Source organism: Electrona antarctica, assembly GCF_951216825.1.
Source record: "Electrona antarctica genome assembly, chromosome: 12".
NCBI classification, from domain to species: Eukaryota; Metazoa; Chordata; class Actinopteri; order Myctophiformes; family Myctophidae; genus Electrona; species Electrona antarctica.
The window spans coordinates 50,272,299-50,298,468 of record NC_136793.1 but is presented as its reverse complement, the minus strand read 5'-3'; the positions used below and the strand labels follow the sequence as shown (position 1 = coordinate 50,298,468).

Sequence of the window (26,170 nt, the reverse complement as noted above, 5' to 3'; positions counted from 1 at the left end):
CTATACTTGTGTATATTCCCTTGAGTAAAGAAACTTCACAGGACTCCGAAGTAAAAATTGCACAAAAAGATTTATTCCAAAAAAATGTGTTCCTTAATAAAGAAGTAATCAAAAACAAGCTTCTCAAACTCAAAAATATACTACGGTCAAAAATTAAGCATTATGCAATTAAGATCTCAGTTAGACAACCAGAGCTCTCTTCTTAAAGCTACAGTAACATCATTGTGTTTAACCTAAAGCACATCACCATGAATTAAACAAATGAACTTATTTAAGCCTTTTAACATAGCTAATTTAACAATCATATAATGCAATATACATGAACTGTTAAACCAAAATACAAATCACAAAAATAAAGCAGTAATTATTCAAATAATCACATTATTCAAACTTGGCTCCCACACTATGTTATAGTTAGACAGGTAGTTAGACAGGTACATCATGGGTGTCTCTGTGAAGTAGTTAGACAGGTACATAATGGGTGTCTATGTGAAGTAGTTAGACAGGTACATCATGGGTGTCTCTGTGAAGTAGTTAGACAGGTACATCATGGGTGTCTCTGTGAATTAGTTAGACAGGTACATAATCGGTGTCTCTGTGAAGCAGTTAGACAGGTACATAATCTGTGTCTATGTGAAGTAGTTAGACAGGTACATCATGGGTGTCTATGTGAAGTAGTTAGACAGGTACATCATGGGTGTCTCTGTGAATTAGTTAGACAGGTACATAATCGGTGTCTCTGTGAAGCAGTTAGACAGGTACATAATCTGTGTCTATGTGAAGTAGTTAGACAGGTACATCATGGGTGTCTCTGTGAAGCAGTTAGACAGGTACATAATCTGTGTCTATGTGAAGCAGTTAGACAGGTACATGGGTGTCTCTGTGAAGTAGTTAGACAGGTACATAATCGGTGTCTATGTGAAGCAGTTAGACAGGTACATAATCGGTGTCTATGTGAAGCAGTTAGACAGGTACATAATCGGTGTCTATGTGAAGCAGTTAGACAGGTACATAATCGGTGTCTATGTGAAGCAGTTAGACAGGTACATAATCGGTGTCTATGTGAAGCAGTTAGACAGGTACATGGGTGTCTATGTGAAGTAGTTAGACAGGTACATCATGGGTGTCTTTGTGGTGTAGCGTATCTTGTAGACCGGGCCCAGGGGTATTATGGGTAATGTAGTTTATCTTGTAGACCAGGCCCATGGGTATTATGGGTAATGTAGTGTATCATGTAGACCAGACCCATGGGTATTATGGGTAATGTAGTGTATCTTGTAGACCAGGCCCATGGGTATTATGGGTAATGTAGTGTATCCTGTAGGCCAGGCCCATGGGTATTATGGGTAATGTAGTGTATCTTGTAGACCAGGCCCATTGCAAGTCGCTGTCCTCTAACGTAAGCCGGTGGTTCCCAAAGTGGGGTCCGGGGACCCCTAGGGCTCCATGAGGGACTTCCAGGGGGTCCCCACCTGAATGATAGTTGGGAACCAAATGGACCCTTATGGGTCTGTAACTCAGAGAGTGTACACTCTCAGAGTTCTCAAGTACTGCAGTTAGTGTTATATCCAGCAGGTGTCACTCTTTAACCATTTATGTTTATGGAGTAAACAATAATTTGTTATTATTTAGTAACAACAAGCTCTTGTTAATACTTGTATTGTGTAAAATAGAAAAAAATAGAAAAAAATCACAGGCACACCTAAGCACTTTCATTTTATGAATTAAAAAATCACACCCGTGTGAACTGAGTGGTGTAAGGTTTTATATAGCATGATCAGCTGTGGTCTGACGTAATGTCTGACGTAATGAAATAAGGTAAGGTATTATATACCCTGATCAGCTCTGCTCTGACGTAATGAAATCACACCTGGATGTGATTTCACAACTGGCTTTTTTTGTGCAGAGAAAATGACCACGGTTGCTACGGTCATCCAGTTCACCCGGGTGTGATTTAATTACGTCAGAAATTATTTTGAACATAGCAACCATGGTCATTTTTTTATGCACACAAAAGCCAGTTGTAGGAGTGGTTTACACCACTCAAAAATGATATACTGTAATGTCCATTAAATACATAGGTGATACTCAGAATTGTGTTTTAACCAGCACAAATAGCTGATCTGCAAGCTCAAAACGTGTTGCAAGGGAGCTTGTAGCTCAAGCTAGGTAACACCAGTGTTACCAGCTCTCTGACTACATGACATCATTAGAGAGTCCTGTATGAGTTCTCTGGTGACGTTTGAGATTAGTGCTGTGCCTGAACCGTTTCCCACACTGGTCACAGTATTCTCTCCTGTATGAATTCTCTGGTGACTTTTGAGATTACATTTCATGCTGAACCTAGTCCCACACTGGTCACAGGCGTAGGGCTTCTCTCCTGTATGAATTCTCTGGTGACTTTTGAGATTACGGCTCTGGCTGAACCTAGTCCCACACTGGTCACAGGTGTAGGGCTTCTCTCCTGTATGAATTCTCTGGTGACTTTTGAGATTACGGCTCTGGCTGAACCTAGTCCCACACTGGTCACAGGCGTAGGGCTTCTCTCCTGTATGAATTCTCTGGTGACTTTTGAGATTACGGCTCTGGCTGAACCTAGTCCCACACTGGTCACAGTAGTAGGGCTTCTCTCCAGTATGAATTCTCTGGTGACTTTTGAGATGACTGCTCTGGCTGAACCTAGTCCCACACTGGTCACAGGCGTAGGGCTTCTCTCCTGTATGAATTCTCTGGTGACTTTTGAGATTACGGCTCTGGCTGAACCTAGTCCCACACTGGTCACAGGCGTAGGGCTTCTCTCCTGTATGAATTGACTGGTGAATTTTCAGAGCTGTGCTCGTCCTGTACCTAGTCCCACACTGGTCACAGGCGTAGGGCTTCTCTCCTGTATGAATTGACTGGTGAATTTTCAGAGCTGTGCTCGTCCTGTACCTAGTCCCACACTGGTCACAGGCGTAGGGCTTCTCTCCTGTATGAATTGTCTGGTGAACTTTCAGATTTGTGCTCGTCCTGAACCTAGTCCCACACTGGTCACAGGCGTAGGGCTTCTCTCCTGTATGAATTGTCTGGTGAATTTTGAGATTACTGCTCTGGCTGAACCTAGTCCCACACTGGTCACAGGCATAGGGCTTCTCTCCTGTATGAATTGTCTGGTGAATTTTCAGAGCTGTGCTCGTCCTGAACCTAGTCCCACACTGGTCACAGGTGTAGGGCTTCTCTCCAGTATGAATTCTCTGGTGACTTTTGAGATGAACCCTTCCGCTGAACCGTTTCCCACACTGGTCACAGGCGTAGGGCTTCTCTCCTGTATGAATTCTCTGGTGACTTTTGAGAGTACTGCTCCGGCTGAACCGTTTCCCACACTTGTCACAGCCGTAGGGCTTCTCTCCTGTATGAATTCTATGGTGACTTTTGAGAGTACTGCTTGTGCTGAACCTAGTCCCACACTGGTCACAGGCGTAGGGCTTCTCTCCTGTATGAATTCTCTGGTGACTTTTGAGAGTACTGCTCCGGCTGAACCGTTTCCCACACTTGTCACAGCCGTAGGGCTTCTCTCCTGTATGAGTTCTCTGGTGACGTTTGAGATGACCCCTCGTGCTGAACCTAGTCCCACACTGGTCACAGCCGTAGGGCTTCAAGCCTGTGTGAATTCTCTGGTATTGGTTGAGAGGTCTATTTCTGCTGTAGGTATGTTTGAGTTGGGCAGGACAGACATCTGGGATGGAGAATGAGGAGAGAGGAAAAAAACATGGATTAAATGTTTTAAAATAACATGCAAGCTATTGACACTGGGTGGAAAAAATTGTGGGATAAATAATTATTAAAAAAAAAGAATAACATGCAAGCTGTGTTGTATTATTACCATCTGATAATGTTCTACATTTATGATGGCAGTAGCAACAGCCAGGCAGATATTGGCTTTTGGAACATTCCTGACTGCAGCACTGTAGCCCTCTCTCTCTCTCTCTCTCTCTCTCTCTCTCTCTCTCTTGCTCTCGCTCTCTCTCTCTCTCTCTCTCTCTATCTATCTCTCTCTCACCATGACTGATGATGTGCGCTACACAAACATTAACACACACACACACACACACACACACACACACACACACACACACACACATTCCGTTTCTCCACTGAGTACCGACAACATTTCTGTACTTCCTGTACTTCCATGTGCTTCCTGTTGAAGATGAAATCAAAGTGCACAGTGACATGAAAACATGCACGTACCTTTTCTGTGTAACTTCACCACAGGGTGCTTCAGCATGGCTGCCTGGTAGATCTGTTCCTCCTCTATTCTGTGTAACTTTATCACAGGGTGCTTCAGCATGGCTGCCTGGTAGATCTGTTCCTCCTCTATCCTGTGTAACTTTACCACAGGGTGCTTCAGCATGGCTGCCTGGTAGATTTGTTCCTCCTCTATTCTGTGTAACTTTATCACAGGATGCTTCAGCATGGCTTCCTGGTAGATCTGTTCCTTCTCTGACGCAGCAGCTGAAAAGCTGTTGGACGACATCTCTATTTTAAAAGGACCAAATAGTTCATCTCCTTCGGTTCACTCTGATGGTCCACATTTGAAGCCCGCTTTTACCGTATGGGGACTTTCCTCGCTGGCATTCGATGGTCGTGAGGTCAATGACTTGACTCGGTCCTCTGCTCTGCTCTCTGACTAAACTCCACCCACTCTCCACACACTGTTACAGCACTCACAGAGTCCACCCACTCTCCACCCACTGTTACAGCACTCACAGAGTCCACCCACTCTCCACCCACTGCTACAGCACTCACAGAGTGAGTACAGCTTCTGCTGTACATATTCTTTATTTTGATTTCTAACCGTTTTATATCATATATCATCATAAACCTCTACTCGACTATCTCATCCATTGTACCTTTTTGGCATCTTTAGAAGACTAGTTTTCTCTGAACAATGTTTTTGCCAAGTTTGCTGCAGATTGAAAAAAAGTTAAAAAATAAAATAAAATAAAAATCCACAAGTTCACAGCTAATTTCCAATTGGTACAGGCAGTCATTATTTAGTCCGACACCCACCTACCTCAAACCCACCTACAACCGCCTACCCCAAACGCATGTCGGATCAACGCATGTCGGAGTTTTGGTGTGTCGGATAAGCGTGCGCACCCCTTGACACTTTCTGCCAGTGTTGGACCAGTTCAGAGTATAGTTTTGTTGATTAGGCTTTTTTCCCCACCTTACCTCCTTTTTAGGCATTAAACGGGTCAAAGTCCTTAAATTGTCACTTTACTTGTTTTTCCTCATGGACCTGTGGATTGTGTCAGCTTACCTCATGTGGATGTGGACACTCGCTCCCTTTTTTCACAGACTTTAGGTTTTGGTGTTATTGAGGGGCATCAGCCCCTCCTATATTCAGCTATTAGTGTCGATTTTCGTCTTACACAAACATCATTAAATTCCCATTGACAATGTCATGTAGACGAGCAAATCGGCTATTTATTTTCCTACACAAAGATGTATTGACAATGAATGGACTAGGTACGACCATTTGTGGACGAGCAAATCGACATGTTATGTCATGATGATGCACGATGATAAGAGCGCCCCTCACTTCACACAGGTGTGATTTTATATCTTATCTTGGGTACTATGTTACTATGTGTGAGTGGTTGATGCTCAGCGACACCTTTTCTATACTTGTGTATATTCCCTTGAGTAGAAAAACTTCACAGGACTCCGAAGTAAAAATTGCACAAAAAGATGTATTCCAAAAAAAATTGTTCGTTAATACAGAAGTAATCAAAAACAAGCTTCTCAAACTCAAATATACTACGGTCAAAAATCCGTGTCGCTCTGACCTTGCCTTGTGCACAAACTGACTGTACTGCTCTGCACACACTCTGCCTCTGCCCTGACCTGCACACACTCAGGTGTTAGCAATTGCAATTAAGATCTCAGTTAGACAACCAGAGCTCTCTTCTTAAAGCTACAGTAACATCATTGTGTTTAACCTAAAGCACATCACCATGAATTAAACAAATTCACTTATTTAAGCCTTTTAACATAGCTAATTTAACAATCATATAATGCAATATACATGAACTGTTAAACCAAAATACAAATCACAAAAATAAAGCAGTAATTATTCAAATAATCACATTATTCAAACTTGGCTCCCACACTGTTATAGTTAGACAGGTAGTTAGACAGGTACATCATGGGTGTCTCTGTGAAGTAGTTAGACAGGTACATAATCGGTGTCTATGTGAAGTAGTTAGACAGGTACATAATCGGTGTCTATGTGAAGTAGTTAGACAGGTACATAATCGGTGTCTATGTGAAGTAGTTAGACAGGTACATAATCGGTGTCTATGTGAAGTAGTTAGACAGGTACATAATCGGTGTCTATGTGAAGCAGTTAGACAGGTACATAATTGGTGTCTATGTGAAGCAGTTAGACAGGTACATGGGTGTCTATGTGAAGTAGTTAGACAGGTACATCATGGGTGTCACTGTCTATGGCTAGAGGCCCCGAGAGTTCTCCCTGAAAAATGTCTAATATTGCAGCCCGTTCAGTCGCAGCAGTCGGTTTGTTTGGGCCCCCCCAGGGGGGCCTGCGACGGCCGTGCGTCGCTTCCTCCTCCCAGACGGAGTCACTTCTTCATACTCCCGGACAAGCGACGCCCGACCGTCCCGTCGTGGGGCCCCCTGTTGTCCCCCTCTGGGGCTCTGAACCTGCTGCCTGGCCGCATCATCAGTGGCGCGCATCGCATGTAGTATGAATCCACCCGTGCCGTGCACTGCAGAATTAGAGCAGATCTACAAGCTCACAACGCGTAGATCGGCCGCGCCGCCGCGCAACGCAGTCGAATTATACACAATTACACACAATGGAAACCGAACATAAACAAGCTGAACACATGTAGGCTAGTTGAGTGCACAACCGCTCACCTCACAAACAAAACGACTCGTCACTCGAGTGAAGTGAAAAAGGTAGGCTGTGTCATGTCATGTATATGACTGTGGACAAAAAAAGGTTTAATTTCAAATAATTTGTCACGCTGCACGCATGGACCGACGACCAAACGAGAGGGACCTCTCTCTCTCTCTGTCAGTCCAGTCAATGTCATGATTTCACAATTTTCTAATTGAATTTTTAATTTTGATTGATCACAAACTGTCTGCAGGCAATCAAGCAAATGTGATACTTTATAACAAATAACAGCAACACAAGCTGCTGTTCATTTTACTTTGAAAACCATTAATTTGAGCTGCACTGCAGGGCAGACTGGTTTATTTAACAGGGACAATACAAAAAACAATGTATACAGTTGTAGAAACATGAAACCGCTGGGTGGTGGTTTCTGATTAGCCTATATCACTTGTGATCAGGGCAACAGGTTTGTGTTCCATCGTCATTCGTCAACGTTGTACAGTAATATATAGACATGTTAAATTGCTCATAGATCATCAGACAGTGTCAGCCCCAGAGACCCCTCCTGTGACAGCTTGCTTGACAGTCAGGCAGGTTGAGGAAATTGGGTACAGTAGTTGTCTTCTCTATATCACATTCTATGGACTTTGCTTGTTAGAGCACTTTAGGACTATGGACTGTGTGTTTAGTGCACTAAAAGCAGTGAGGCAGCCACAGTGGGCACTTTATTCCCGAATCCCCATATTGTTCCTGATGAACAAAGTAAACATTTTCTCATACTTTATCTAAAGCTTCTGTGTTGCTTTAAATAATTATATTATCAGTATTACATGAATGTGAATCAGTGAATGTATTTGTTTTGCACTGGCATAGTAATGGCATCTTCTTAATTAGCCTATTTGTTTTCTATGATCTCATCAGGGAATTGATGTTATTAATATATCTTGCTCAATAATATAGCTTTGTACTGATTGATAAAATCATAGACAAAATCTGAGATGCTTATTTACTCAATGTTCATATCTTGCTCAATACTGCGTATAGATTTGTACTGATTGACTCAAGTATAGTTAGTATAACCTTGTATCCCCATCCCCCGCAAAATGTGTCTAGCACCCCTAAAGTGCCCTTTTCAAATTTCGGCCCCTGCCCCAAATCCCTGTGCACGTCCCTGAGCTAATGGCACAGTTTTTTCAGTACATGCATTGTACAGTTGGGGCATGGGGGAGCTCACACTGTACTTTGTCTGCTATGCCGTTTTGCCTGGTAGTCTGCTATGCCGTTTTGCCTGGTAGTCTGCTATGCCGTTTTGCCTGGTAGTCTCCTATGCCGTTTTGCCTGGTAGTCTGCTATGCCGTTTTGCCTGGTAGTCTGCTATGCCGTTTTGCCTGGTAGTCTGCTATGCCGTTTTGCGCGCACGCGCAAAGCACACACGGCCAATCTTTTGCGTGCGCGCGACGCAAGGGCCCCCTGACAATACTTTGCTTAGAGCCCCCTGAATGTTAATCCGGTCCTGGTCCGGGGACCCATAGGGCTCCATGAGGGAATTCCAGGGGGTCCCCACCTGAATGATAGTTGGGAACCAAATGGACCATTACAGGTCTGTAACTCAGAGAGTGTACACTTTAGAGTTAAATTAACATTGATTTTAAGATTGGGGTCCCACCTAGCCTGGCTAATAAGCCAGACCGAATCAGCCGTTGGCAAAAAAAAAACTTGCCTGCCGGCGGATTACGGTCTGGAGAGGCTCAATTGTACGCCCATTTCCTACACCAGAGAACTGGTGTGGCCAATCGGGACACGGTATGCAATATGGCCGGGCTTTGGTACATTGACGTTCAATGCTTGAGACCTTTGACTGACAGTAGCTCTGAGGACCAATTGCGTCAAAGAGAAAATGTTTGAACCCGCCCCCCCGGGAAACAAGATCCATACACAGCATCTCCAGACTCAAATACCACACGACAGTGTGATTTGAGTCTGGCTTATTAGCCAGGCTAGGTCCCACCGTCCCAGAGGGGGCGGTGGGATGGCGGTCTCAATGGTTGAGAATCACTGCTAGAACCGTAAAATTCTCTCATGGGGTCCCTGGCATATCTTTTCAAGATGTATGTTATTAGCCTAATTAGGCTAATAAATGTTGATTTATGAGTCCTTGACATGAAAAAGCAATTGTATCAATTGTATGTACTGTACATCCTTTTTTGTCCTGATCAACATCAAGATGGGTCTTTGAGATGCAGTTAGTGTTATATCCAGCAGGTGTCACTCTTTAACCATTTATGTTTATGGCGTAAACAATAATTTGTTATTATTTAGTAACAACAAGCTCTTGTTAATACTTTTATTATGTAAACTATAAAAAGAATCACAGGCACACCTAAACACTTTCATTTTATGAATTAAAAAATGATATAATGTCCATTAAATACATAGGTCATACTCAGAATTGTGTTTTTTTTTTGTGGCTTTCGCCATTATTTTATATTTTTTATGGAGGGACAGACAGTAGGCTGACAGGAAATGGGGAGAGAGATAGGGGAAGACATGCAGTAAAGGCCATCGGGATCGGGAGTCGAACCCGCGGCACACTGCCAGACTGGATTACCAGCCAAGGTGCCTGGACCACTGAGCCACGGCCCAGGCCTCAGAATTGTGTTTTAACCTGCAGCACAAATAGCTGATCTGCAAGCTCACAACATGTTATGAGGGAGCAGCTACACCAGTGTTACCTACTCTCTGACTACATGACATCATTAGAGAGTCCTTTATGAGTTCTCTGGTGACGTTTGAGATGACTGCTCCGGCTGAACCGTTTCCAACACTGGTCACAGGCGTAGGGCTTCTCTCCTGTATGAGTTCTCTGGTGACGTTTGAGATTACTGTTACAGCTGAACCATTTCCCACACTGGTCACAGCCATACGGCTTCTCTCCTGTATGAATTCTCTGGTGATATATTAGACCATTGCTCGTGCTGAACATAGTCCCACACTGGTCACAGCCATGCGGCTTCTCTCCTGTATGAATTCTCTGGTGAACATTTAGTTCACTGCTCTGGCTGAAACGTTTCCAACACTGGTCACAGTAGTAGGGCTTCTCTCCTGTATGAGTTCTCTGGTGACGTTTGAGATGACTGTTACTGCTGAACCATTTCCCACACTGGTCACAGCCATACGGCTTCTCTCCTGTATGAATTCTCTGGTGATGTTTTAGATACCTGCTCTGGCTGAACCTAGTCCCACACTGCTCACAGGCGTAGGGCATCTCTCCTGAATGAATTCTCTGGTGATTTTTGAGAGTAATGCTCGTGCTGAACCTAGTCCCACACTGGTCACAGTAGTAGGGCTTCTCTCCTGTATGAATTCTCTGGTGAACTTTTAGATCACTGCTCCTGCTGAACCTAGTCCCACACTGGTCACAGTAGTAGGGCTTCAAGCCTGTATGAATTATCTGGTGACATTTTAGATGACTGCTCCTGCTGAACCTAGTCCCACACTGGTCACAGGCGTAGGGCTTCTCTCCTGTATGAATTCTCTGGTGAACTTTTAGAGTACCCCTCTGACTGAACCTAGTCCCACACTGGTCACAGGCGTAGGGCATCTCTCCTGAATGAATTCTCTGGTGATTTTTGAGAGTAATGCTCGTGCTGAACCTAGTCCCACACTGGTCACAGTAGTAGGGCTTCTCTCCTGTATGAATTCTCTGGTGAACTTTTAGATCACTGCTCCTGCTGAACCTAGTCCCACACTGGTCACAGTAGTAGGGCTTCAAGCCTGTATGAATTATCTGGTGACATTTTAGATGACTGCTCCTGCTGAACCTAGTCCCACACTGGTCACAGGCGTAGGGCTTCTCTCCTGTATGAATTCTCTGGTGAACTTTTAGAGTACCCCTCTGACTGAACCTAGTCCCACACTGGTCACAGGCGTAGGGCTTCTCTCCTGTATGAATTTGCTGGTGAAGTTTGAGAGTACCCCTCTGGCTGAACCTAGTCCCACACTGGTCACAGGCGTAGGGCTTCTCTCCTGTATGAATTCTCTGGTGAACTTTTAGATCTCTGCTCTGGCTGAACGTAGTCCCACACTGGTCACAGCCGTAGGGCTTCAAGCCTGTGTGAATTCTCTGGTATTGGTTGAGAGGTCTATTTCTGCTGTAGGTATGTTTGAGTTGGGCAGGAAAGACATCTGGAATGGAGTATGAGGAGAGAGGAAAAAAACATGAATAAAATGTTTTAAAATAACATGCAAGCTATTGACACTGGGTGGAAAAATGGGTTGCAAAATTGTGGGATAAATAATTATTTAAAAAAATGAATAACATGCAAGCTGTGTTGTATTATTACCATCTGATAATGTTCTACATTTATGATGGCAGCAGCAACAGCCAGGCAGAGATTGGCCGATGGAACAGTCCTGACTGCAGCACTGTAGCTCTCTCTCTCGCTCTCGCTCTCTCTCTCTCTCTCTCTCTCTCTCTCTCTCTCTCTCTCTCTCTCTCTCTCTCTCTCTCTCTCTCTCTCTCTCTCTCTCTCTCACCATGACTGATGATGTGCGCTACACAAACATTAACACACACACACACACACACACACACACATTCCGTTTCTCCACTGAGTACCGACAACATTTCTGTACTTCCTGTACTTCCATGTGCTTCCTGGTGAAGATGAAATCAAAGTGCACAGTGACATGAAAACATGCACGTACCTTTTCTGTGTAACTTTATCACAGGATGCTTCAGCATGGCTGCCTGGTAGATCTGTTCCTCCTCTATTCTGTGTAACTTCACCACAGGCTGCCTCAGCATGGCTGACTGGTAGATCTGTTCCTCCTCTATCCTGTGTAACTTCATCACAGGATGCTTCAGCATGGCTGCCTGGTAGATCTGTTCCTTCTCTGACGCGGCAGCTGAAAAGCTGTCGGACGACATCTCTATTTCAAAAACTCCAAATAGTTCATCTCCTTCGGTTCACTCTGATGGTCCACATTTGAAGCCCGCTTTTACCGTCTGGGGACTTTCCTCGCTGGCATTCGATGGTCGTGAGGTCAATGACTTGACTCGGTCCTCTGCTCTGCTCTCTGACTAAACTCCACCCACTCTCCACACACTGTTACAGCACTCACAGAGTCAACCCACTCTCCACTCCACCCACTGCTACAGCACTCACAGAGTCACATATCAAAGTCGTCGTTGGATGGGTGTCGGCCACTGGGCCGACACCCATCTGAAAATATGTTGTTCCATGGACCCCCCCCCCCCCCCAGAAGCAAAGATTTGCGCCACATTTCCACGATTTTTCAAAAATAGCTAAAGTATAACATAATGAAGTCCCCACCGATTAATGTCATGTTCAAGCATCTCTGAGACCCACATAGAGCGAGTAGCGACCATCGGTGAGGGGCTGAGGACAGAATAAGATAGTGTTCCATTAATGGGGGACGCATACTCCACTTTTAGGTGATAAGCTAACCACCGCAGTGGTTAGTAAAAACGGAGAGATGTGTTGGGGCAACTTGGGGCGAGCGGTGAGTTTCTTTTCACCGGCGGCTTAAGTGACGTCATGTTGTAGTTTTCCCAAACACCGTGGCCGGTCACCTGAAAACTGGAGTATGCACCCAATCTGCTACTATGCTGTGTGCTATTTCATTTTTGAGTGGTGCAACCACTCCAAGGAACAGCAATGTCCGTCCGTCTTCACTATGAGTACCAGTAGGGGCAAAAGTGGCGCTGTTGTGCCAGAAACAGAGAGAGAGAGATAGTGTTGCACTGTTGCCTGATAATTAGAGAGAGAGAGAGAGAGAAATTAGAGAGAGAGAGAGAGAGAGAGAGAGAGAGAGAGAGAGAGAGAGAGAGAGAGAGAGAGAGAGAGAGAGAGAGAGAGAGAGAGAGAGAGAGAGAGAGAGAGAGAGAGAGAGAGAGAGAGAGAGAGAGAGAGAGAGAGAGAGAGAGAGAGAGAGAGAGAGAGAGAGAGAGAGAGAGAGAGAGAGAGAGAGAGAGAGAGAGAGAGAGAGAGAGAGAGAGAGAGAGAGAGAGAGAGAGAGAGCACCACTCAGTTCACACAGGTGTGATTTTTTTAGATCTAATTTATGCCTTGTGCTATCTTGGACAGGTTTTTTACAGAGAAACCAGCTGTCTTGAGTTTTAGAGAGCAAGGGAGGGTTGTTGCTTCTTTGTCATTGGGGGTTATGACATGCTCAAACCTCCCTTCATAGTAATTGTGTTGAATTACGTCCAGATTTGTAATGCATAACATCGTTCCCTATTGCAAATAGATTGCACATTGTGTGATCTACATTAACCCTGTCCATTTCTACTCATCTGTGTCTCTTACAGGAGAGAACGCTCCAAAGTGCCCCTCATTGTGAAACAGTGTGTGGAAGAGATAGAGAGGAGGGGAACGGAGGAGGTGGGGATCTACAGAGTGTCTGGAGTGGCCACCGACATACAGGCCCTGAAGGCTGCTTTTGATTCAAGTGAGTTCATCTCAGATACTTTTACTTTAAACCCATTTTGACCTGAGGACGATTCTTTAAAAAAAATGTCTTCTAAATCCTAAAGGTTTTCTGAAAAAACCCTATGTTTTGGTGTCAGTGGTACTAAACCTTTTTCACGTCAAGGACCCCCAGAATTATCTGTAATTGGCCGCCGACCCCCATCTGAAAATATGTTGTTCCTGGGACCCCCCCCCCCCAGAAGCAAAGATTTCAGTTTTCAAACATAGCAGACCTACAAGTTCAACTTTTTCAATAGCTAAAGTATAACAATAATTATTAGAACACCAACAGGGGTTCCCGCCCCCAAAATGGGTTAAAATGGATTCATGCTTGTGGCTTCACCCCTTTTGCAAAGGGGGGGGGGGTGGGGGTGTGCGATGTCATGCACACTGGTCTCATTCCTTCCTGGACTGCATGTTGTCTCGGTAAAAAGCCAACATCCCAAATCTCGGCCACTCGCTCACTCACACTTTGTCACTCCAGCACGGTGGTGTTACGGTGGAATTGGTGTGACCTACTGAAATATGAGCTCAACTGGGAAAAATGCTGGCGTGAATTAGATCCTAATTTGTCAATAAATGCTAGCAGGCTAACTGTTAATATAGGCCTATATCTTTTTTTTTAATCTGACGTGCACGCGATGTGCACATGCATGCGCCCTCAGTTATTTACCACAGACGAATAACAGTCTAAGTCCACACTATTGATCCATAATATATAAATGATAGATAAGGGTTCAGGACAACGAGGCCTTTTTCGTGGAGGGGTCAGTCTGAAATTTGGACTTAGACTGTTTTTCGTCTGTGGTACTCAATTTGTCCCGTATCTCTGGCACCTGCACAGCGTTTCTATTGTAACAGGTGGCATGGATTAAACTGATAAATGGCTACTTTCTCCTGATTGGCTGAAGTTTTGATCACCTCCCTGAAAATGTATTTTCTGTTTATTAAAGAGCTGGAGAGACAGGGAGACAAACACTCTATATAGCAATGATTACTATCAGAATATAATGATTTAACCTTTTAACAAAAACCTTTTTTGTTTTAACCAAACAAATATCACTTACCAATACCTTTTAACCTTAGTCAAACAAGGTTCATGGCACTATATTATTTGCACATTTAGTTTAGTTCTGTTTTGACCCACCTGGAGTACCAGACGGATGGGGTTTACAGTATTGAAACAATTCGTTCATACTCGTCTTGAGTACTGTGAGTTTGTTTGGTCAGAGAAAAGTACCGGACGTCTGATGAACAAACACTACAGTTGGAGGCCATCGATATTGTCCTTTTCTTTTTGCTGTGGTTTGCGTGATCTGCGCAAAAGGACAGTTAACCCATTTTGGGCGGGAACCCCTTTTGGTGTTTTAAACATTATGTTATAATTTAGCTATTTAAAAATAGCAGATCTACAAGCTCATAGCGCGCCACCGAGTGGCGCGCTACGAGCTTGTAGGTCTGCTATTTTTGAAAAATCGTGAAAATATTTATTTCAGAAAACTGGAGGATTTAGAAGGATTTTTTAAAATTTTGAGGTCAGGCCTAAATGGGTCAAATGATAAGGGACAGTATCGGTGGCACCCAACTGTATGTTATTTCTCCTCATTCCTCTCAACAGACAATAAGGATGTGTCTGTCATGATGCGAGACATGGACGTGAATGCCATTGCTGGGACACTGAAGCTGTATTTCCGCGAGCTGCCGGAGCCTCTGTTCACTGATGACTTGTACCCCAACTTTGCCGGAGGCATAGGTAAGTTGCTTTAGGATCAGTGTTGTTTTTGGCAGCACATTTGGATTTTAGTTTTAGTCATAGTCTTTTGAATAGTTTTCATTTAGTTTTAGTCACATTTTAGTCACCTGGAATGTGTTAGTGTTAGTCTAGTTTTAGTCGACTAAATGTCATGAGATTTTAGTCGACTAAATCTACAGTTGATTTAGTCGACTAAAATGTATTTTGGCGGGCCTTGATGCCGTTGTAATGACTGTTTTTACACTTGCTGGAAATAGCCGATCTACAAGCTCACAACGCGTCGCGCTGCGACGCGTGGTGAGCTTGTAGATCTGCTATTTTCAGTATGCAACAAAGTGTAAAATGACTTATACTGGATCTCTTGTCCACTAGTCCCTTCCTAACATTTAGTCTAGTTTTTATTTGTTGACAAAATCGACAGTATTTTTAGTCATCATAGCTGAGTTTTCATTTAGTTTCCATTTAGTTTTTGTCAGTGGGAAAAGGTAGTCGACGAACATTTTTCGTCTTAGTTTTAGTCGACGAAAACAACACTGTTTAGGATTTTTAAATGCTAAGCCCAGTGTTTAGCCCAATCATAGCTTCAAATTGACATATCGGTTGTTCAGTTTGACCCACCAGTTTTGGAGATGTGGCTTATAGAGTAATGTCTTGCAGAAAACAGCGAGTTGACAAAACAGGCTTGAAAGGTTCACTTATGTGGTCTCTAACATTACACCTAGCTACATGTTTAAGCATTCATTTCATATTTACATGTCGATTTCAGCTCTGACACTTATTTCAGACATGCTCTAGTATGTGAAGAGTCTGCCTGTGCTATTAACTCATTTTGTAAAAAAAAAAAAAAACTCCTCTGGTGAAAAGATGGAATTTGCGCGATGGCAGGCTCTCAGTCAAATATGGTCACATATATGGGCATATAAAAGGGACACAGACAGACGGGTACAACGGGTATTGCATAGCCGGGTGGGGCATGGATCCCCAACCTCCACCGTTACCGACTCGGTGCTCTACAGCCGGGCACCGGTCTAGGTCAATCAATATACAATATGGGCCTGCATGTGCTTTTACAGTCGATGTCATATTAAAATGTGTCTTCTTTGTTGAGTGGTGCAAACCACTCCAACAACCAGCTTTGTCTGTATGTACCTGTGTATGTGTGTACCTGTACGTGGCCCCACGCATGGTGAGCATGGTTGCTATGGTTAGTGTGTGACGTCACTGCACCACTCAGTTCACACGGGTGTGATTTTTTTTTTGTTCCCAGCTCTTTCAGACAGCGTGGCCAAGGAGAGCTGTATGCTCCACCTACTACTGTCTCTCCCGGAGCCTAACCTGGTCACTTTCCTCTTCCTACTCGATCACTTAAAGAGGTAAATTACAGCACTTTGTTAGCGCTATTGTGGACCTCCGAATTGATTTTTTTTTGTTGGGGGGAGGGGGGGCAGAACCCTCACCTGGAAAGATGTTTGGGCCAGAGACCACCAGAAAAGATTTGTGTTAAAGGACCACTTTTCAACCTATCTTCATATACAGTAATAGGTCCTCACTACTGATAATCATGATAAAATGGCACAATTTTTTTTCCTACTCAGTCTGCGTCTCATAGGAGGGCCGTGGGCAGTTCAGAAACCCGTCCACCAGTGACATCATCGTTAGGAAGAGTTTTTTTACAAAAATGTTTAGATTCTTATTATCGTGAGAACGATGGCTTCCACTTTCACCGTTGCAAATTTTCAGGACTAGAAAGCCTGCAGTTTCTATTGGCTTGGATTCCCCATCGATGATGTCACTGGTGGACGGCCCTCCTATGAGACACAGACCGAGTAGAAAGAAATCGTGCCGTTTTTTCATGATTATTAGTGAGGACCTATTATATGAAGATAGGTTGAAAAGTGGTGAAAGTGGTCCTTTATTTATTTCAAATTTGTCCACATTTTTCAAGATTAAAAATATATATCATTCGAAAATAGCAGATCTACAAGCTCACAGCGCATCGCCATTGTGACCTTGTAGATTGGCTATTTTTGAATATCATATCAATAAGAATAAGATTGGGATACGGTGGTTCATGCTACTACAAATCGCTACTGTGTAGGAATTAAGACCCCCCCCCCTGGAACCCCCTCAAGGACCCCTGGCTGTCCCCGGACCCCACTTTGAGGACCACTGGTCTACGCGCGCGCACGTATCCGTTGTCCCCTCTGCCTCTTCCGTGCCAATACAGTTTCTACATCAGTGTCCTTTTGTTGAGATTCTGAATGCATTTAGACTTTACAATCTAAAATGTCTTCTAGTTTTTCAGTTTTTCGGTTTTCTGAAAGAAAACCCTATGTTTCTATATCAGTGGTGCTTAAACTATTTCATGTCAAGGACCCCAAAAATTATATGTAATTGGCCACGGACCCCCATCTGAAAATATATTGTTCCAGGGACCCCCCCCCCCCCCCCAGAAGCAAAGATAGGCAGCAAAGAAGTTGAGATTCTGAACGTTTCCATCTCCAAAAGAATTCCAGTGATTTTGGTTAGTCCAGGGTTGAGCACATATTACCTTTTGCTCGGGAGTTTGTACAAATATTGGACATTTGTCAATATCATCAATACATTGTTTATTTTGTTAAATAAACAGCCTTTTAATTGATTTATTCCATTGATAGTTGCACTATATCAAAATAAAATAGTCCTTAACGCTTAAATAAAAATGTGTTTAAAAAAAAAAGAAATTAACGTTTTATTTGAGATAAGCCTGACATGTGTAGCCTGGCTAATAAACCAGACTAATATCACACAACACTGTCGCGGTATATCAGTCTGGGCTGGCTCCACTTGGATTTCATTTCCCGGGGAACATTTTCTCTTTGACGCAATTGGTCAGAGCTACTGTCAGTCAAAAGTCTCAAGCATTGAACGTCACTGTACCAAAGCCCGCCTATATTGCATACCGTGTCCCGATTGGTCCGACCTGTTCTCTGCTGTAGGAAAGAGGCGTGCTACTGAGCCTCGCCAGACCGTAATCCGCTGGTAGGCAACTTTTTTTTGCCAACGGCTGATTCGGTCTGGTTTATTAACCAGGCTATGACATGTGTGCCCTGAAGTGGCCTTGCTCCTAAAATGAAATTGAAATTCAATGCCTGCCCTGTACTCAGCATATACTCAGCATAGTTTTCTAGGGGTTAAGCCTCCCATATACGATTTAAGATTTTTGACAAGATTTTGGAAAGATATTTAAAATTAGACTAGAATGTCTTTTTTTCCCTCTTCTTTAATCTTTCCAAAATCTTGTAGTGTAACTGTATGGGAGGCATTATATACTAGAGAACCTTCAGTCTTTCCAGATGTGTATTCCAGCTATCCCACACGATCAAGTACTGACTACTAAGGTTGCACTCAAGTATTTTTTTAATACATGACTTGTAACAGTCTCTCTCTCTCTCTTTTCAGTCCCCAATTTCACCCAAATATACCCTACATACTTTAATGTTGACTGTGGACTGGGGAAACGAGCAAAAAAATGAAATCCCTCTCAGGCTGCGTACACACCTAAAGAACAAATGTTTGGTCCGTGTGCGATGCCTGATTGCTATTTGATTGCTGCTCCAATTCATTTTCAATGGGAGTCACGTCGTTTGATCGGACAAACCTGTCCGATGTGGGGGCGGAGGGCACAACAAACACATCGGACACCTTGTAGTCAAAACAGCCAACGAACAGGGTGGGACTTCAGATCGGACAGAAGGGTGGTTTTTAACCGCCAACTAATAGGATAGAACTTCCGTTCTTGACAGCACTGGGTGGGGTTTAGGCTGTAGTCTTCCGAGTTATGTGACAAAGACTATTATATCGCTTGTTTGTATGTCTTCTTTTGGCTACGGCCATGCGTAACTTGGAGAGTCCAAGTTGCGCACGGCTGTCTCCAAGTTCTATTCTATATACAGAAATACAGGACGATAGCCAAAATAGCCGTCGGGCCTCGGCAGTTGTGAGGCTGCATTAATAATTAGTTCTAAAAGCATGTCTTTTTTACGGGGATCACTATTGATTTTAATAGTAGACGCATATGTGTCTATGAGTAGCCTAGAGTAGAAATGTAATGGCAGCGTACGAGGTTCACATGCGCAAATATAACAGATATACAAGTTATCGACACGAATGGTACTTACGGTATGGTACACGATGTAAGCTTGTAGATCTGTTTATTTTAAGCATGCGCCACCGCCACCACGCAAAGTTATGACGCGCGCACATGTGGGGGGAGAGACCCGATATATTTTATAGCTCTATGGGAGAGACGCAGACAGAGAAATATTTAAAATCATCCTGTCTCGCTCTAGCGCACGGCCGCACGCATAAAGAGCCAATGGAGCAAATGTTAAATAAGCTACACAGGTGGTCCTAAATGATTAATTGATTACATCACTATAGCAAAAGACGTGATATAGGTCAACTGCAGCGGAGCTGTTCTGACTTGAAGCTTAACTGACCAGCACGGCTTCAAGTTTAAACCATAAGATGACATGGAAATGCCCGTCGATTTGATGCGCAAAAATAACATAGGCCTATATCGAATCAGGTTAAGGTGCACACATGGAAGAAAAGTCCTTTTTATCGGGATTCGGGGATACTTTGTTGTAGGCTATACGTCTCCGGTGAATTGTATGCACCAGCAGCAAGCACATTATTGTTCAAACACCTGCTCCTCTGTTCATCTGTTGTCTTATTTGGCTAATAAAATAATTATTAAGAATTAATGCAATTTCAAGTTGTTGCTGCAATCATGATTCATGTTGCTGTTCTCTTCTCTCTGTGTGAAAAATTGTAGACAGTGATTTCCCGCACCCCCTCATGTTATTTTTCCCTCCGTCGTAAAATGACCTCTTTTCTTTTTTTCACTATTTGGTTCGCTTATTTGTTTACATATTTGGTACGCTTTACAAAGTCCAGTGTGAACACCAAACGGACCAAAATCAAAATGCAAATATTTGGTCCTTGGTCCTTGATCCGGACCTTCTAAGCGAACTTTAGGTGTGAAAGTGGCCTAAGTGAACTTGGAGTGTGAAAAACGGCCTCGACAAACTCCCGCTAGCTGTTGCTGCAGTCAAGAAAACTACACTGAACATATGTGCATCTATTTCCGCGTGTCGTAGCACCGCCCAAATCGCGCAAAGCATTGTGGGACATGGAGGCATCAAATCATAAAAATGTAATCAGTGGTCGGTCGGACAGATCTGTGTGTCCGAAAGGTGTGTACGAAGCCTCACGGTGTGTTGGCAGCAAAGACTGTCTGAGTGCAATTAAGCAATTAGGAAGATCAACTTTACGAGTAGAATCTCGTCCTTCGCCCAGACGATGCTTGGGACGATTGCCACCAGTACTAACCAAATGAACTGTTCTCCCCAATACTTTCCCACTGGGGCCTCATTCACACGTACCAAACACCAATCAAGCAAATGTTTTTTGGTTTTTTTTTGGCCACCACAATGCTTTTCCAATGGGAGTCACATGGTTTGATCAAACATTTGTGTTTGATTTGCTGATTTCTGGTGGTGTTCTGCCCCTCATCAAACAAACATTTTTGGTCAAACCATGTGACTCCCATTGGAAAAGCATTGTGGTGGCCTAAAAAAACGACCAAACATTTGCTTGATTGGTGTTTGGTACGTGTGAATGAGGCCTGAGGCCTCATTCACACGTACCAAACACCAATCAAGCAATGTTTGGTCGTTTTTTTGTTTTTTTGGGCCACCACAATGCTTTTCCAATGGGAGTCACATGGTTTGATCAAACATTTGTGTTTGATCGCTGATTAATGATTGCTCCCCCCTCATCAAACAAAAATGTTTGGTCAAACCATGTGACTCCCATTGAAAATGAATTGGAGCAGCAATCAAAAAGCAATCAGGCATCACACACGGACCAAACATTTGTTGTGTAGGTGTGAACTAGGCCTGAGGCTTCGTACAGACGAACATGCTCTGTGCTGTCCGCGTTTCATGGCCGCCTCAATGCTTTTCCAATGGAAGTCACGTGGTTTGACCCAACATTTTTGTGTGTGATGGGGAGAGCGGGGGCAATCAAACACAAGTATTTGGTCAAACCACGTGACTTCCATTGGAAAAGCATTGGGGCGGCCATGAAACACAGGCAGAGCACAGCACAGTTGTTCTTTATGTGTGTACGAAGCCTTCTGCCCCTCATCAAACAAAAATGTTTGGTCAAACCATGTGACTCCCATTGGAAAAGCATTGTGGTGGCCTAAAAAAACGACCAAACATTTGCTTGATTGGTGTTTGGTACGTGTGAATGAGGCCTAAGGCCTCAGTCACACTATTGAGACGGCTGTCTTATTCGTGTCTTGTGCCTTGTCCGTGTTTAATGGCCGCCCCAATGCATTTCCAATGGAAGTCACATGGTTTCATCAAACATTTTTGGGGCGGCCATCCCGGTAAGACTCAACGATGCTTCTCGGTAACATTTTTATTTTAATTAATCACTTAATTATTATACATTTTTTTCTATTATTTTTTTCACCTAAACATCATCATTGATGTTCATTGTTTAGTCTTGCAATGCCATTGGTCATGATATTTGCATATAAATACCCCCCACAGAGGCACAGATTTACACAACTTCAAAATCTCTGGACCTATGACCTTTAATCTTTAACCCTGATAAAAGTAACTAAAATGCATGTAATACATATATTTGTGTGATCATTAGAATGTCTAGAACATGTATCATGTATTATTGTGAAAGATATCCACCGAATGTAAATTATTAATTTATTATTATTATTTTAATAATTATTATTAATGTGCATAACATTTTCATTAAACTTTTTTTCTTTTCTTTTTTAACATATTTTTTTAACATAAGTCCTAGCAGTACAAAGTAGTAGTAAGGTTGAAATCTCTTTTTTGCAAGTAGAAATGTATCCGGGTCTTACAACACGGACAAGACAGCCGTCTCAATAGTGTGATTGAGGCCTAAGATGGCATCTTGTCTCTTCCTGTCATAGGCCTAGTAGCATTGTCCTGCATCAGATCATGTGTCTTTATCCCAGAGCAGCTTCTCCAATAGCCTCTTCTGTTCTACTTGAATAGTTTTCATTTAGTTTTAGTCACATTTTAGTCACCGGGGAATGTGTTAGTGTTAGTTTCAGTCGACTAAATATCATAAGATTTTAGTCGACTAAATCTACAGTTGATTTAGTCGACTAAAATGTATTTTGGCGGGCATTGACGCCATCGCAATGGCTCAATTTACACTCGCTGAAAATAGCTGATCTACAAGCCCACAACCGTTGTGAGCTTGTAGATCGGCTATTGTCAGCATGCAACTAATTGTTAAATGACTTATACTGGATCTCTTGTCCACTAGTCCCTTCCTAACATTTTAGTCTAGTTTGTATTTGTTGACATAATTGACAATATATTTAGTCTTAGTTTTAGTCATCGTAGCTTAGTTTTCAGTTAGTTTCAATTTAGTTTTTGTCAGTGAAAAAAAAATAGTCAACGAACATTTTCCGTCTTAGTTTTTAAGTCGACGAAATCAACACTTGCTTTGTGCTTCATATAGGATTGCTGACAATGAGATCGTGAACAAGATGTCATTCCACAACCTGGCCACAGTCTTTGGGCCCACGCTGCTCCGTCCCTCGGAGAAAGACAGCAAGATCTCAAGCGGTTCCACACAGCCCATCTCTATGAACGACAGCTGGTCCTTGGAAGTTATGTCTCAGGTAAGGTTCGTCAACCAGGCACGTGCAGAGAGCATTAGAGAGGCAGGGGGCTGAAATCCCGCTAGGAGGGCACTTTTGAACCAAAAAATAGCAGATCTACAAGCTCTCAACGCGTCGCAGCGCGACGCGTTGAGAGCTTGTAGATCTGCTATTTTCGGGGCGCAACCCTGCACTCTTTAGCTAGTGGAGATGCGGTGTATACGACTTTTTTTTTTATCACTTAATTTTTATTGATGAAAAGACAGACAACAAAACAAAACAAAGACAATACGGGAAAAAAAGAACAAAAATAGGAAGACAAAAACAAAAGACAAAGCTGCATTTTTCATATTACAAGATACATTCATTGAAATCCTCTTGCATTATCGTTAGGCTGAGAGAAGAGATCCCACTTTTCCCACTTTTTATAGAACTTATCCTCTTGTAGTCTAAGTATGAACGTTAGTTTTTCCATAACATACAGTTCCTCAGTAATGTCCATCCAATGTTCTTTCGTCGGTGGGTCCTGTTGGTACCAGCGTCGTGTGATCGCTTTCTTACTTGTTGCTAAGAGGATCTTGATTAAATATTTATCATGTATTAGAAACTCTTCAGGGATATTTCCCAGCAATAAGAAGGAACAAGTCAGAGGTATCTCAAAACACAGAATGGTCTCATGGCCCGCTCCCTTGTGGCCACACTGTCTCCAGACGACATGGATTTCTAAACAAATTTGTTCAACGCAAAATACTGTGTTCAAGTTCAGGAGACTTCGGGGGGAAAAAATGCAATTCTCCTGAATGCTGCCTTCCGGTATGGCATGGAAATGAGTGGCATTTAGCATTTCTTTCACCATATAGTAAATGCTGCATTTGTGGTCTGGAAAGGGTAGTTGTTTTACAGACGGGTATAAAAGGGCAGGGGCTGAAGCCCCCGTTGATGTCTATGTGTACAGTGCACGTCCCTGTCATCAACTATTTACGTTGTATGATAAATATGTATTTGTTCTTTACCGTGTTTGTATTATGATTCTCTTCATTTTTGACACCTCTGACAGCTCTGACACCGTCTCCACACCATAGCGCAAAACGGTCTTAAGCTGCGCACTTCTTAAGCTGCGCGCAGCTTAAATTCTGAGTTTTTAGACAGCTGGTGGATGGAAAAGAAGCTCCACCTCCGCTTAAGACTTGAGCGGAGGAGAGCGTTTCCGGGAATCTGGCCGTCGCGCAAGAATTCAGCGGAGGTGGAGCTTAATTTCCATCCACCAGCTGTCTAAAAACTCAAGCTTTAAGCTGCGCGCAGCCGAGAACGTGCGCAGCTCTTTCGATAGTGTGGCAGCGGCTTGACCATGAGTACAATATAAAGCGGATGTGAAGCCTCCTCCCCACTTCCGTTTCGTCTTTACAGCCACGCAAATGTATTCTAATATAAATACAAATTATCTAAGCGTAATATAGCTTGCTGCTTAGCGGAAATGGAAAGTAAAAAAGAAAAAAAGCTCTAAAGATATTTTTAAATATATGTTTGTGAACGGAAATGACAAATTACTCGGGAGGTGTAGTTCAAGACTCTATATAGCATTCGGAGATAGTGGAATAGTTGTCTGGCTACGCAGGTAATATAAAATGATGTATGTATCCTTTTATCTCTGCAGGTACAAGTCCTACTGTATTTCCTTCAACTTGAGAGCATTCCAACACCCGACAGCAAACGTCAGAGCCTTCTCTTCTCTACTGAAGTATAGCACGAACCTGGAATTGTTAAGGAAAAAGGGTGAGCTTCCTTCCAGCTCAGGACCGGTATATCCCTGCTGCTGAATGAACGCTGAAGGCTACTGAGAGCAGCCATATACAGTAATGTTTGGATTTACCGAAGATGCTTCTCAGTTCAGCCACAAGGTGGCGCCAGCCACGCATTGTTAACTGGAAAACGGCTACACCACACAACTATAGTGTTGATGTGCATTGGTGTATTGTTGTTTACTTATCTGCTGTCTCGCAAATGAAAAAACATAGTCAATACACATCATTCCTTGTTTTGTTTCTATGTAATTTACAACTTGTTTTATTTAGAACAATTTATTTTAATATTTTCCTCCATTCCATGCCTGTATAGAGCGTGTTTTGCTTTGCATTCATGGCTGAATGGATGGGCGAGTGAATGGAAGGGTAGATATTTCTCTGTGTGTATGTTCATTTATGTTAATTTCCACCCAGAAACCTTTGAGTTTGTTATATAAAAAAAGTAAATGTGCCAATGTTTCCCTGCTGATAACCAATAGGAACATTTTCATTATGTTTACAACACTCTCTTAATTTTGTACAAAACTTAATGTATGAGACTGAGACACACAACATGCAGGCATGTTGACCTGAAAATGTACCTTTTATTTGTTTTCTTTCTCTGTTATACAATTTGTACATTGCCCTACTAAGCTCACGGCCGGCCCTTCTGGTGGTGTGCAACCAAAGAGAGAGTGTGTGTGTGTGTGTGTGTGTGTGAGACTGTGTGTGACTATGTGTGTGTGTGCGCGCGCGAATGTGATTGCATTTTGGGAGGGGGTATTTCACAAGCAAGGATCAAATAATTCCAGGAATTAGCAACCACGATGCCCCAGAGAGGCTATCCAGACCTAATCTAATCCTTCCTTACACACATCATGGAACGTATTCTGTGCTGTGTGTTGCTTTGTACTCGTCTTCCCTGTGTCACTTTTTATTTCAGTTATTGTTGTCCTTGGGTTTATTTGGACAACAAAATATTTTGTACTGCTTAATCCATTCCTTTTAGTTTAGGGGGGGGTTAGTTAGGGTTTTACCATGATAGGGCAAAAACCAGTCCGCCGTCACATCAATGAAAGCATCTGGACACACTATATGTTGCTTATTATTTAATGTTCCAGAATGTCCTCTGTTGTAGCACTGTTTTGGCACAGATTTGCAAAGCATTGCAAAGTGTCCTAGGAGGGATCAGGGGGATGTTGTTCTAGGAGTTTACTGTATGTTCATATAGGCCTACTACACTGCTTGTTGCCTGCTGTCGTTGCCTCTATTATTGATATGACACAATGCTCAAAGCTCAGTGAAGAGCTTTGAGGAAGAACAAAACATTAACAGTTGAAACCAACAGAAAAACAAAACATTAACCGTTGAAACAAATATTCAGCCACTTTATAGCACACTCCCATAACCCACAACGCTGTCAATTTTAAGCAACAACTCCCTGTGATTCCTTAATACAAGAATAGCACTACCAAATGATGTATGATTCATGTAAATAAAAAAACGTTGATTACA

General features: G+C 42.9%; 2 protein-coding genes across 2 annotated transcripts in view; one reads left to right on the top strand and one right to left on the bottom strand.

The window, feature by feature from the left end:
* Positions 1 to 26,170, top strand: part of LOC306934682 (breakpoint cluster region protein-like) — a 103,860-nt gene extending 77,690 nt beyond the window's left edge. The window contains exons 19-23 of the mRNA XM_079517360.1: positions 13,245 to 13,384; positions 15,023 to 15,157; positions 16,425 to 16,530; positions 22,733 to 22,895; positions 24,529 to 26,170. Of these exons, the coding sequence (XP_079373486.1) occupies positions 13,245 to 13,384; positions 15,023 to 15,157; positions 16,425 to 16,530; positions 22,733 to 22,895; positions 24,529 to 24,618 (634 nt within the window). The 3' untranslated portion in view covers positions 24,619 to 26,170. The remainder of the gene's footprint in view (positions 1 to 13,244; positions 13,385 to 15,022; positions 15,158 to 16,424; positions 16,531 to 22,732; positions 22,896 to 24,528) is intronic.
* Positions 486 to 12,075, bottom strand: LOC306933673 (uncharacterized protein; the record flags this gene model as incomplete). The annotated part of the gene is made up of 3 exons (XM_079515983.1): positions 11,618 to 12,075; positions 10,802 to 11,095; positions 486 to 559 (listed from the first exon to the last, which is right to left on the bottom strand). The coding sequence occupies exons 1-3, from the start codon at positions 11,838 to 11,840 to the stop codon at positions 486 to 488; spliced, it is 591 nt and encodes a 196-aa protein (XP_079372109.1). The 5' UTR covers positions 11,841 to 12,075.